Source organism: Nansenia antarctica (assembly GCF_963989245.1).
Source record: "Nansenia antarctica genome assembly, chromosome: 4".
In the NCBI taxonomy this organism is placed as follows: Eukaryota; Metazoa; Chordata; class Actinopteri; order Argentiniformes; family Microstomatidae; genus Nansenia; species Nansenia antarctica.
The window spans coordinates 72,695,036-72,708,050 of NC_137689.1; the positions used below are offsets into that span (position 1 = coordinate 72,695,036).

The 13,015-nt window shown below is 46.2% G+C and overlaps 1 protein-coding gene across 2 annotated transcripts; it reads left to right on the plus strand.

Annotated features, from left to right (window-relative positions):
• The first annotated feature begins 104 nt into the window (after positions 1 to 104).
• Positions 105 to 11,981, plus strand: ube2g1b (ubiquitin-conjugating enzyme E2G 1b). Of its 2 annotated transcripts, none has more exons than XM_080530329.1 (6): positions 105 to 302; positions 1,027 to 1,129; positions 1,282 to 1,379; positions 2,206 to 2,384; positions 3,511 to 3,625; positions 11,918 to 11,981. In XM_080530329.1, the coding sequence occupies exons 1-5, from the start codon at positions 260 to 262 to the stop codon at positions 3,595 to 3,597; spliced, it is 510 nt and encodes a 169-aa protein (XP_080386455.1). In that variant the 5' UTR covers positions 105 to 259; the 3' UTR covers positions 3,598 to 3,625; positions 11,918 to 11,981. The 2 variants fall into 2 exon arrangements, with proteins under 2 accessions (XP_080386455.1, XP_080386454.1); XM_080530328.1 differs by lacking the exon at positions 11,918 to 11,981 and adding an exon at positions 3,867 to 5,803.
• The last annotated feature ends 1,034 nt before the right edge of the window (positions 11,982 to 13,015 follow it).

Here is a 13,015-nt window from a genome sequence, read left to right on the forward strand (position 1 = left end):
ACCCAATGCTGTCAGATCTAAGGGACCGAGGCCAGCCTGGGGGGGTTGAAGCAGTGCGCCTGCGCAGTCGTTTGGGATTTAGCTAAGCTAAGTGAGCTAGCACACTGAGACTGGGAGTTGTTGACAGCCTTGTTGTCCAAACTTAGAAGATCTCCTTCCCATATTCCCCTTTATTTACCGGGTTTTTCTTTTTTTTACTTTAGTGGTTATATCTGATTGTTGTCATTAGACCTCTGCCCTTGTCTAGATTACATAAAACATGAGTGATCAATCATCCTTGCTGCTTCGGAAACAACTGGCAGGTAAGCTAAGCTAAGCTAAGCTAACTGACTCGAGTCGGAATTCAGACGCCTGGAAGTTTAGTTCGCTGATAGAAATGACATGTTAAAAGTTACCAATCCGGACCGATCGTGGTCCATTTTGTTATGTACTCGGTTCTGGTGTCTTTGTGTTATTTGGCTTAACGCGAGTTTAAACGATCAAATCGTATTCGCTGATACATAGTGAAGTTGTAGCATGCTAACTGAACCTAGCACAAGCTGCCAGCGTGATGCATAGTGACGTTGTAGCATGCTTACCTAACCTAGCACAAGCTGCCAGCGTGATGCATAGTGAAGTTGTACCATGCTAACTTAACCTAGCACAAGCTGCCAGCGTGATGCATAGTGAAGCTGTAGCATGCTAACTTAACCTAGCGCAAGCTGCCAGCGTGATGCATAGAGAAGTTGTAGCATGCTAACCTAACCTAGCACAAGCTAAGTCTGGTCGCAGCTGATCATGTTCACACTGACACACCGCAGGCTGATCTTCTTGTCAAGTCTTAATTAATTAACTAGGTTAACATTGACGGAATTGAAGGATTTTAGCTATAGATTGTGTGAGAAATGACAATTGATCAGAGCTCTTTTTATATTTAGCATATTAGTCATATGCCTTTGAACTTGCCTTGGCTAATCTGTCAGGGCCTTATATAGAGACGAGAGTGTCAGTCGTGTCATAACCCCCAGTGCTGCTCTGTAATTATAGAGCTCAACAAGAACCCGGTGGAAGGCTTCTCTGCTGGGCTTATAGACGATGATGACATCTACCAGTGGGAGGTTGTCGTCATCGGACCCCAGGACACACTGTTGTAAGTCCTGAGTGATTTCACTTTGTTCGCCTTGTTGTCATTGTTGTTGTGTCAGTGTCTCTAATACACACTCCTTACTTGCTTTGCGGTGAGGTAATTGATTTGCCACCTCTCGTCTGACGCTCAATTTCACACTTTGTGTCCTTCCGCAGCGAGGGAGGTTTCTTCAAAGCGTACCTGAACTTTCCCCACGACTACCCTCACAGACCCCCGAAGATGAAGTTCATTACAGAGCTGTGGCACCCCAATGGTGAGAACGACCCCTGCTATATATATATATATATATATATATATATATATATATATGTATATGTATGCTCCCAGACTATGGCACAACACCCTACCTGAGAGCCTGAGATTGCCCAAAACTCTGGAAACATTGAAGCGAGACCTCAAAACCTATTTATTCAATCTCGCCTTTTGAATGTCCATCTTAGTTGTTGCTTTATCTTCTTTGCTCTTTGTGTAACGCATTGGGTCACATTTTGTGAGAAATGCGCTATACGAATACAATTTGATTTGATTTACACACACACACACACACACACACACACACACACACACACACACACACACACACACTGTTGTCTGTCTCCTCATCAACCCAACTAAATTGTAACCCTGCGGTAGACCTTTGTTTGGGTAACACTTGATTGGCCGCCACGGCAGTTGTATAGTGTTTTCAAAGTGAATAGTGACCATTGTGTGTTTTAACGCCATGTGGCTGGAGCCTGAACAATGCTAGTTTCTTTTTTCTTTTTGCTGATTGACCATCCTGTTGTTAAACCGTCCATATCTACAATTAAACAGGTAGCCTTTGTGGTTCAGTTGGTAGAGCACGGAACTATCAACGCTCAGGTTGTGGGTTCGTTTCCACACTGGGATCATAAATGTATGTACACACCCTGCAATGTAAGTCGCTTTGGTTAAAAGCGTTAACTAAATGGCATATATAAATAAATAAATATATATATATAAACACAAAACATTCCATGACAAATGACCAGTGTGCCAGCTCAGGTGACGATGAGTCCTCTTCCTCTCCTCACCCTCCCCCCTCCATCTTCTCTTTCCAGTTGCAAAGAACGGAGACGTGTGCATCTCTATCCTGCACGAGCCTGGGGAGGACAAGTTTGGCTATGAGAAGCCAGAGGAGCGCTGGCTGCCCATCCACACCGTGGAGACCATCATGATCAGCGTCATCTCCATGCTGGCCGACCCCAACGGCGACTCACCCGCCAACGTGGACGCAGCGGTAAGACCCCAGACGCCACTGCTACGTCCCTGTTTGCACCCCCCCTAACCCTAACCACTTGTTGTAAATGTCTTTATTAGGATAAACCCCTTGAGATGCGTCATCTCGTTTTAGAGAGGGTCCTAACACAATATTACAATCATAACAGCAGAAATAATAAAAGTACAATTATGACCAAATACAGACAGACAAGAGACAAACAACAACATTACTAATTGAAAACATTGAAAACATTACAACCATAACAAGGCCAAAATGGCTAATAGAATAAAGGAAGGTGGATGGATACTACATACTATATTATACTACATTCTACAATATACTTAATACAGTTGAATATAATATATTAAGTATAAATGGTGACAACTTCAAAGGTAACAAGAACAGTCAGTCAAAAAGTAAGAAGACAGAACAAGCTTAAAACTACCAAAAGATGTGATGGATCTAATACTAACTGGTAAATTATTCCAATCAGCTGGGGCTTTTTTTGCCAATAGTTTTCTTAACGTAAGGTGTAGTGAAATGGAACTGAGATGGGAACAGTGTGGAGGATTGGGACACAAAGGTGGGCAGAGGTGTTCGTTGTGAGGGTTAACTGTCCCTCCTGAAACCTTTCCATCCCCTCTACCCCCCCTGTAGAGTTTCTCTACTGTAAATATATATATATTTTTAAAAGAACATTCTTCCTTCTTCTAGCATTATGACTGCCAATGGCCCCTGGTTCTAGCATAGGTAACTTTTTTTGCGATGACTGATGGATAGATGATTCACTCACTTAGACAAATGTACTTGTTGTAAGTCGCTTTGGATAAAGGCGTCTGCTGAATGCCAAACATGTAAGTGTAGATGTAGATGGGTTAATCCCAGTGGGTGGTCCTTGTGTTGTGAGGTCCAGAGTTTTAATGTGGACAATGGAGAAACAGTACAAGTGGGGAAGTAGACATTTTAGGAGACACAGTATAGGGGGAAGCAGGTGTCTCAGGAGACACAGTGCTGGGGGGTAGTAGATGTCTCTACTACTAAGACTCTGCAGTTCTGACAGCCGTGGGAAGTTCATTCCACCAGCGGGGAGCGAGTGTAGTGAAGAGACGTGACCGTTATATGGCTGTTGTGTGTTGTCGTGCAGAAAGAGTGGAGGGAGGACCCCTGCGGAGAGTTCAAGAGGAAGGTGGCTCGCTGTGTACGGAAGAGTCAGGAGATGGCGTTTGACTAGGACTTCTCTCTTACCACTACCACTCAGAGTAAGTACCTGCCTAGATCCTCCCTTCTCAGGTGGAAATGTGCATCTCTGACATTCGCACACAGCACATATTTAGACTGACCCTGACACGGCTTTATGTTCAGTCTCCCACTACTAAACTAAAACATTTCAAACAAGTAAAATATATATGATATTATTTATTTATTTGACATAGCTGGTACATAACCACACAGCAGTGTGATCAGGTGTTTTACTGTGCTCCTTTTACTTTTGCCTTTCAGCTTCTAAACAAACAGAAGATGAATTAATGTCGCTCTTCAATAAAGACTTTTGCACCGGTGTTCTTCTCATAGAGTGGGCGGGCGGGGGCGGGGGGGGTGGGGGTTGGGGGGGTGTTATGGAATAAAAAGCCTTTTTTTTCCTTTTTTTTCGTAATATGTAAATAGGATCAACCGATTTTCTTCCCGGAGAAAAACGTCCTCTCGCGGTTCTGCCCAAGTTTCCTCACCATAATGCGTTCTCACTCCTGCTTATTTATTTAGATGATGATGATGATGATGATGATCATGATGACGATGACACCCCCTGGATGCATGTCTCTTTTGGTTTGTTTTGATGCGCTTATTACTCTATCTTTACCCTGCCTCTGAGCCATCTACCCGAAAACTATTGTCTCTTATGCAATTTTTGGAGTTGTTGACGCAATTGTGGTCGTTGAGGGGATTATAACAGACCAGCAATGGCTTCCCTCCCTAGTCCCCGTTCTTTACCTCTGGAACCCCTGTCCCCCACCCCCACCCCCACCACCCCCCCCACCACCCCCAAGTGTTCTGCAAAGTCCTTTCTCTCAAAAGGGGTCAACACACTCTGCTGCCTTAAGTTGTTTCCCTGTAAAGCGAAGGAGGAAACCGTCTCTGGTGATGTCAATGTCTGCATCAGGATGGGTTTCTTCTTCTTCTTCAGTTTTTCTGATCAAGAAAATTCTTTTGGACAAACCAAAAAGAAACTACGATTATTAGCATGAGGGACAGAGAATATTTTTTGTAATAAAGATCTCAGCTCTAAAATTGTATTTTTTGTGTGTAAATATGTACTACTGTGTATCATAGATATCAAATGATTTGTCTTTTGTGTGTTTTCCCTTTAAAAAAAAGAAAAAAAAGAATTAGTCTCCTTTTCTGTTATGGTCTTGGTTTCCTCTTTAGGGTTGCTCTTTCAGGAAGCACACTTCTGACATGTTGAGTGTAGGTTTGTCCTAAATGTTTTTTTGATTTTTTTTGAACTTGTGACTTGAGTTCTAATGTTAGCATAGCATACCATAAACATGTACAGACATAAAATGTATCCCATTTCATTCAAATTACTTCAACCATTTTGTCTTGAAAGCTGTTGTTTTGTCTGTGTTGATTGATTGATTGATTGATTGATTGATTGATTGATCAATGAGGTGATGACAACATTTATTTTAGAAAAGCCTACACTTTTGTGGTCATTTTCTCCTGTACAAGTGGTTAAGAAATCCCCAGAGGTGGTTCATGTGTGAAAGGCCCTGTCTAGATGCAACCCCTAGTCCCTGTAATCCCTAGCAGGGCTCTAGGTGTGGAGGGCCCTGTCTAGATGCCACCCCCTAGTCCCTAGCAGGGCTCTAGGTGTGGAGGGCCCTGTCTAGATGCCACCCCCTAGTCCCTAGCAGGGCTCTAGGTGTGGAGGGCCCTGTCTAGATGCCACCCCCTAGTCCCTGTAATCCCTAGCAGGGCTCTAGGTGTGGAGGGCCCTGTCTAGATGCAACCCCTAGTCTCTGTAATCCCTAGCAGAGCTCCATGTGTGGAGGGCCCTGTCTAGATGCCACCCCATAGTCCCTGGACACTTAAATCACCCAGGTTTGGATAGGTAGGGTAGAGCTGCCGCCATATTTCTTGAACCTGTCAGATCTGCGCAAGTGTCCCGGCCACAACGGGCTATGTGTTGTCTGTAGTCGGGGTCGTAGTGTCGCTATTCAGGATGGATTAAAATGGTTGTGAATGATTTAAAACAAGCAATAAATGCTCTTCTTTAGCTCATATGACTGACGGTGGGCCCAGTATTGACCCCTTCACCTGTGTGGATTTTCCTGGTCGGCATTAGGCGTTGTAAAACTGCTGACTCATTACATTACATTACATTCGTTAGCGAATCTTACAAAGTGTTTTCACCCACAATTGCTGTGTATAACTTGTGTGCCCAATAAAGTTTTTGAAAGAATTGCCTGTGTCCTCGCTCATTGTAAATAATGCTCATTATACATCAAGGCATACTTATGTATTTGACAAATGTGGAATGGACCTATCGCTAAGCCACGCCCCCTTTGAAAACTGGGACAAACAAACAACGCTTCACTGACAGTGACTGACTGACATTCAATGACTTACAATGGCGGGAGTTGCCAAATTTCTGATTTCTGATTTACCACAGCAAGTAATAGACATGTTTTTTTTTTAAGATTACATGAATAGTACAGAACACCACTAAGTATATACCATACATTTTTTTAATAACAGTTGGTCCAGCATGGATTCTTAATAGGACTGGTTGTTAAAATCCCTAAATATTCAGCACAACAATTGAGTGGAGTTGGAGATGTCCTCTTGGGTGGAGTGGAATTTGGCAATGATCACCTGGTGCCACCAGTACGACACATCTTCAGTTGTGGTCCCCGACCTCATTGGGTGTTTCGGCCAGTTATCACAAGACACCCTCTGCCGAGGTTGGCCCACCACAGGCTGATCAGGCCTGGGTGTGTGTCGCACGGTGGCACCACGTGGTCATTTGGGAGCCCATGTTGGGTCCCTACGTTTCAGCCACAGCCAGTGACTGCTCCGTTCTGCTGCAGTGGACAGTTCTCTGATTGCCTTCCGTTGGGCCTGTCCTCTGATCCCTACTGCACTCAGGAGCCTTGTGGTGGAGCTGGCTACAAAGCCTCTGCAGCCCACCTCCACTGGCCACACCTTCACGTTCCAGCCCCGCCCCTCTGCTTCGACTGCTAAGTTGGCATACCGCAGCCTCTTCCGTTCGAATGCCTCATCGATGGCCTCCTCCCATGGGACCGTCAGTTCTACGATGAAGACACGCCGGCAGGACTTGGACCAGAGGACTAGGTCTGGGCGCAGGTTGGTCGCTGCAATTTCGGGTGGGAAGGTGAGCCTCTGGCTGAGGTCTACCCGCATTTCCCAATCCCGGGCTGCGTTCAGTGGGCCTGAGTCTGGAGGTGATGGCTTGGTCCGCTGTTTCTCCCCTTCCCGGATGAAGGTTGTTTTCCGTGGAAAGGTAGTCTGGGCATTTAGAGGCATGGCGTTGGTGGTTACCCTCTTGTGCTCAAGTTCGGCAGCCAAGCACTTTAGCACTTGGTTGTGGCGCCAGGTGTATCTTCCTTGAGTTAGACTGGTCTTGCAACCCACCAAGATGTGTTTGAGGGTTGCTGGGGCTGCACACTGGAGACAGGCTGGGTCCTCTCCATACCAGAGATGTAGGTTGGTAGGAGAGGGCAGGACATCATATGTGGCTCTGATGATGAAACTTAGCCTATTAGACTCCATGCTCCACAGCTCGTTCCACGTGATTTTCCTCCTCTCCACGCTCTCCCACTTCATCCAGCGGCCTTGCTGGGCTTGGGAGACTGCCTTGGCGCACCTGGCTGCTTCCTCCTGGTGGCGCACCTCCTCACCCACCTGATAATGTTTAACATAGTGTGGCAACCCGTTCACCAGCGCCCCTAAACCGGGGTCAGAGTATGATGGACAGACAGCACCCCTAGACAGAGTACGATGGACAGCACCCCTAGACAGAGTACGATGGACAGCACCCCTAGACAGAGTGATGGACAGCACCCCTAGACAGAGTGATGGACAGCACCCCTAGACAGAGTGATGGACAGCACCCCTAGACAGAGTGATGGACAGCACCCCTAGACAGAGTAATAGTAATTGCTACTATCCGCTCGCACAGCTGAACCGCATCCGCCAATCACCACAGCGGCGAGCGCGGGATCGTTAAGCGGATGCGGAACAGCTGTGCCAGCGGAGGAGAGGACAGGAGGAGAGGACGGGAGGAGAGGACGGGAGGAGGGGAGGAGAGGAGGGGAGGAGAGGACGGGAGGAGGGGAGGAGAGGAGGGGAGGAGAGGACGGGAGGAGAGGAGGAGAGGACGGGAGGACGGGAGGAGAGGACGGGAGGAGAGGAGGAGAGGACAGGAGGAGAGGAGAGGACGGGAGGAGGGGAGGAGAGGAGGGGAGGAGAGGACGGGAGGAGGGGAGGAGAGGAGGGGAGGAGAGGACGGGAGGAGAGGAGGAGAGGACAGGAGGAGAGGAGAGGACAGGAGGAGAGGACAGGAGGAGAGGACAGGAGGAGAGGACGGGAGGAGAGGACGGGAGGAGAGGACGGGAGGAGAGGACACGACATGGCACGACGCCGGATGGGTGAGTTCACCATTGCCATTAAAGTTTGACTTTTTGTTCTACAACTTCTATTGCCCCCCTTGTACTGTTTCTTTGTTTCTCCAGTGTACATTTAAAAAAAAGTTTTTAGAAGAAGGTGATAGGAGAAGGTTTTTCCTTCTATCAATGGCCCCGGGCCTGAGCTAGATTACTCTTCCTGCCACGAATGGTGGACTGATGATTCACATGCTTAGTATTCAAATGTATTGATTGTAAGTCGCTTTGGAATAAGGCGTCTGCTAAATGCCAAAAATGTAAAAAAGTGACCACTGTCTCCTGGCCTCTCTAGCTCTGTGTGTGGACTTCCCCCTGGTCAAGTGAGCGGGTTCCCACAATAGGCACACATCTAATACATACTCTACGTTTAATACAATGATTAAGGCACCAAGTGATAGTGTTTATTAATAACATTAACATTACATCATTATAACATTACATCAACATTATCAATGCTTACTATCAGAATCAGAATCACTTTTATTACATCTTACTTAGCGAGTAGCTTATAGTGCCTACCTACTCTTTTTACATGTTAGATTTGGGGAAAAAACAGAAGCAAAAAGAAAAGTTCCATACACAATAGTAGGCTAATCATGCATTTATTTATCATAATATATAGAAAAACAAAAAATAATTTGCAGAATGAGTTACACATTCTCAGTTCACAGCTATTCCACAGGTGTACCCCTTTAAACATTCCTATTCCCCTGAGTTTATACATTTACATTTACATTTTTGGCATTTAGCAGATGCCTTATTCCAAAGTGACTTACAATCAATACATTTGACTAGGCAAGTGAATCATACAGTAAAGAGAGTCATAGTCAAGTGTATATACTGTAGTTGTGTGTGTGTGGAATGAATATATTTATTTTTGGTTCAATAGTGAGGAAGATGTTCCTCCTGCTCCTCCCCTTCCTGCCACCGCCCAGCCATCACCCACTCCCACTCCCACGCCACAGCAAGGCCGCTCCGCTCGCAGGCATTCTGCGCCTCTTCCTCAGCCACCATCCAACGAATCGGACTCAGACTCACCCGAAGAGAGACCACACCAGAGGAAGAGAGCGCCACGCAAATCAGCACCTCCAAAGAGCCGTGTTCGACGTGCACCTTCCACTTCAAGAGTGAGTGAGTGAGGAAGAGGAGGAAGAAAGGTGGCACAGCAGAGATGAAAGGGACACAAAACCAAACCCTTTCAGATTCACGCCAGCCAGCAAGAAGAACACTTTCAGAACATGACCGGCTGTTCAAAATAAAACCCCTGGACTGTACACAGAAAGGGTGACTGCCTGCCAAGCACATTCCCAGCCCCACAAAGACATCTCAATCGATGAGAGGATGGTGGCGTCAAACTCCTTTTTGTGAAATGGATGGACACCCGTGAGGCCACCCTGTGCTCCACCGTGCATGAAGCCTTCAGTGGACAGACCGTGCATGAAGCCTTCAGCTGACAGACTGTGTATGAAGCCTTCAGTGGACAGACTGTGTATGAAGCCTTCAGTGGACAGACTGTGCAGAGGAAGGTGAACGAGGCGGGTGTGTGGCACAGTAAGGCTGTACCTGTTCCAGACGCTGTAGTCGCCTACAATCGGAGGAGCATGGGTGGTGTGGATTTATCAGATGCCCTGATTGGCTACTACAGCGTCCACCACAAAACCATGAAATGGAGACATTTTTCGTTGCCGTGGTGATGAACAGTTTCCTTCTCCACAAGGAGCTGCTCCAGATGAGGAAGGACCCTGCCATGAAGAGGCCACACAGCCAGAAGTCCTTCAGGCTACAGCTGGTCAAAGAAATGGCTGAGTTTACTGAAGCATCAGGGGCAGCAGCACCACCAGGGGGCAGCAGGCAGCAGCAGCACCACCACCACTGACCTGCATGCCAGCGTACTATGGAGAGGACGGTAGTGAGATGAGGAGGTATTGCAGACGGTGCATACTGCAGGAAATGCCAGGTCCCTCTGTGCAACCAAGCAAAAAGGAACTGTTTTGCTTTGTGGCATGATGGACTATAGAGATATACGTGTATATGTATATATACAGTATATAGTGCAAATGACTGAGTGGCAGATTTCAAGGTTTGGTTTTATTGTGTGTTTGATTATATTTTCAGTTTCATATTCCAAAGTTTGCTTTTATTGTAATTGTGTATATTCTCAATTTGACAATAAATCTGAGTCAAACTTCATTTTCTATGTATGTTTTTCTTTGCGTGGGTAAATGTATAGAGGTGAATGGGTTAATTTTCAAAACAAGTGAAAAAACAGTTGTATTTGGATGGAATTTGTATAGTGATATGTAATTAATTTCATAGTCTGATACATGAGAAAGGTCAAATGGCACTAAACACATTCAAATTTGGTGTCCGCCTAAACATACCTGTACTAAAACAGGTACAAAGTTGCACTGGCTCACATTACTAGCATCTACTTTGGCACAAGTACTCATCAGACCCTGGAGTACTGATTCCTAGATGATTTGGGCTTATTCAGTCAGGTTTCCAAGCTGATATTCACTCTAAAAGCTGTTTTTTAGGCGGAGACTGAATTTGAGATTTTTCATAATGTTCTAGCTCTATTTACTCTGACACAGTAACATATGTTTTGATTCTGACACTTCTACAGTCACTCCACAGGTGTTAGCTTTCATTTGATACCAAGATCATTATGAAGGCCCTTGTGATTGTGGAGATATTCTATATTCACTGTGGGCATTTCGAGCAGAAAACCTGAAAAATAGAACAGACAGGATTGAAATCACGTTCTAGTCCAAGGGGGTATTCCATCAATGTTGCTAAAGGAAAATCCAGGCTTATTTTGATGAAATTTCACGAGACTTATCAAAAATCTGCCTGGATTTTCCTCTAGCGACGTTGATGGAATACCCCCCAGGACTAGGCTAATCTGTGTCCAAGTAACCTTGTGTCTCAGGCTATTGCACACAGAGCATAATAGGCCTGGAACTCAAACCTGGCCTGAGCAAAGTATTTGTCATTATTTGATTTTATAGGACATTATAGGACAGATAGACGGTATATAAGCGGAGTTGGAAGGGGAGACAGATTTAGCTCCTCCATGCAGGATCAAAGTAAACACTAAGCTCTTCATCTGTCTTCATAGGCTCACCTTAGATCACACCGCAGACTGCACAGGCCTGGGTGATGTACTGTACCACACACACACACACACACACACACACACACACACACACACACAGGAGTGTATTCTCCTGCTTCATTGCGTTTAAGAGGGTTCCAGACCATTTATCTGGGAAATGAAGCAACAACAGACTAGGGGCACCATGGAGGAAGGACCCACACACACACACACACACACACACACACACACACACACACACACACACACACACACACACACACAGAGACGGGGACAGACACATAGACACAGACACACACACTCACACACACACACAGACGGGGACAGAAACATAGACACAGACACACACACTCACACTCACACTCACACACACACACACACACACTCACTCACACACACACACACACACACACACACACACACACACACACGGACAGATACATAGACACTGTTGTGAATCCCTCTTCGGCTCCGCTCGTTCCTGCCTCGTTGGCGCTCGTTGAGCCTCATCAGGCTCAAGTGGAGACAGCTGGACCTTCCACAGCAGGTGGCTATCATCTCAGGAAGAGGCAGCCCTATAAGAAGCCCCAGAAACCTTCCTCCGACGCTTGATTATTTTGACCCATGTGGTTAGTTGTTTGGCTCTCCTTTCGTCTATTCTAGTTCTAGTAGTTTCACTTCCGAGTTTTGTTTGTTTGTTATTTTGCTAACTCTAGTTGTTTTCTTTGTTTACCCCTCGCTCCCCAAAGGAACCTGCCTCCCCTGCCTAGACCCCTGCCTGCCTGCCGACTACGTCTCCTGCCTATGTCCCTGCCTGCCTAACGACCACCCCTCCTGCCTATGCCCCTGCCTGCCTGCCGACTACTTCTCCTGCCTAATCCCCCGCCTGCCTGCCGACATCCTCTCCTGCCTAACCCCCCCCTGCCTGCCTGCCGACTATTCCCCCTCTCTGCTCTGGACTGGTTAGTACACGTACATATTTCAACACTTCACTCATCTACATATCTACACCACACTAGTTTTTGCACGCTAGACACTCACACCCAGACACATAGAGTACAGTCCCACCTCATTTACATTTTCTAGTTCTCTGTCATCCACACATTCCCCCCACTTAGGCCCCGTTAGAGTAGGTTTATTATTTTTGTCCATTTTAATAAATCCTTTTATTGTTATTTTGCCTCTTGTGTCCGTCTGTTCTGGGGTTCTGCCACACTTGACTCTTTTTCTAGTGTTAACATAACAGACACACACACACACACACACATGCCTGCACAATAACTATTTACGGACAGCAGGGATCGGAACTCTTCCATCCAGACTTCTTTGCCAGTTCCTCTAAATGTGGGACATGAGGCGTGTGGTTTACAGGAAACATTTGTAGACAGAGACAGACTCAGAGACAGACTCAGAGACACAGACAGACAGAGACAGAAGTGAGACAGGATGGCTCTACGATTGGCTGCTCTCCTGCTGCTGGCCTCAGTCCTGTGGGACCAGACCCTGGGTAAGTTATTGTCCCACAGAAGTTGCCTGGCACTGCAGCGAAGTACATCAGCATAAACTTTAAAGTGTCTTTTATTCTAGCTATTATTTGCTGTTGCCGCGGGTGGTGATTACAGCGCCGATTCTTCACGAGGTGCAACTGCAAAGACTTTCCACCACCTCGTGAGGCCGCGTTTGTAGATTCGCCGGAGCGTGCACACACTGGGTTCGACGTTATAACGGAACCAAGTTGTTTGATTGGACGACAGAGAATGGCTGTCCTGGAGCAATAAAACAATAAACTTCTTCAATGACCCATTTCATTTTGCATTTACAATCAATAAACTGTGAAAAATGCAATA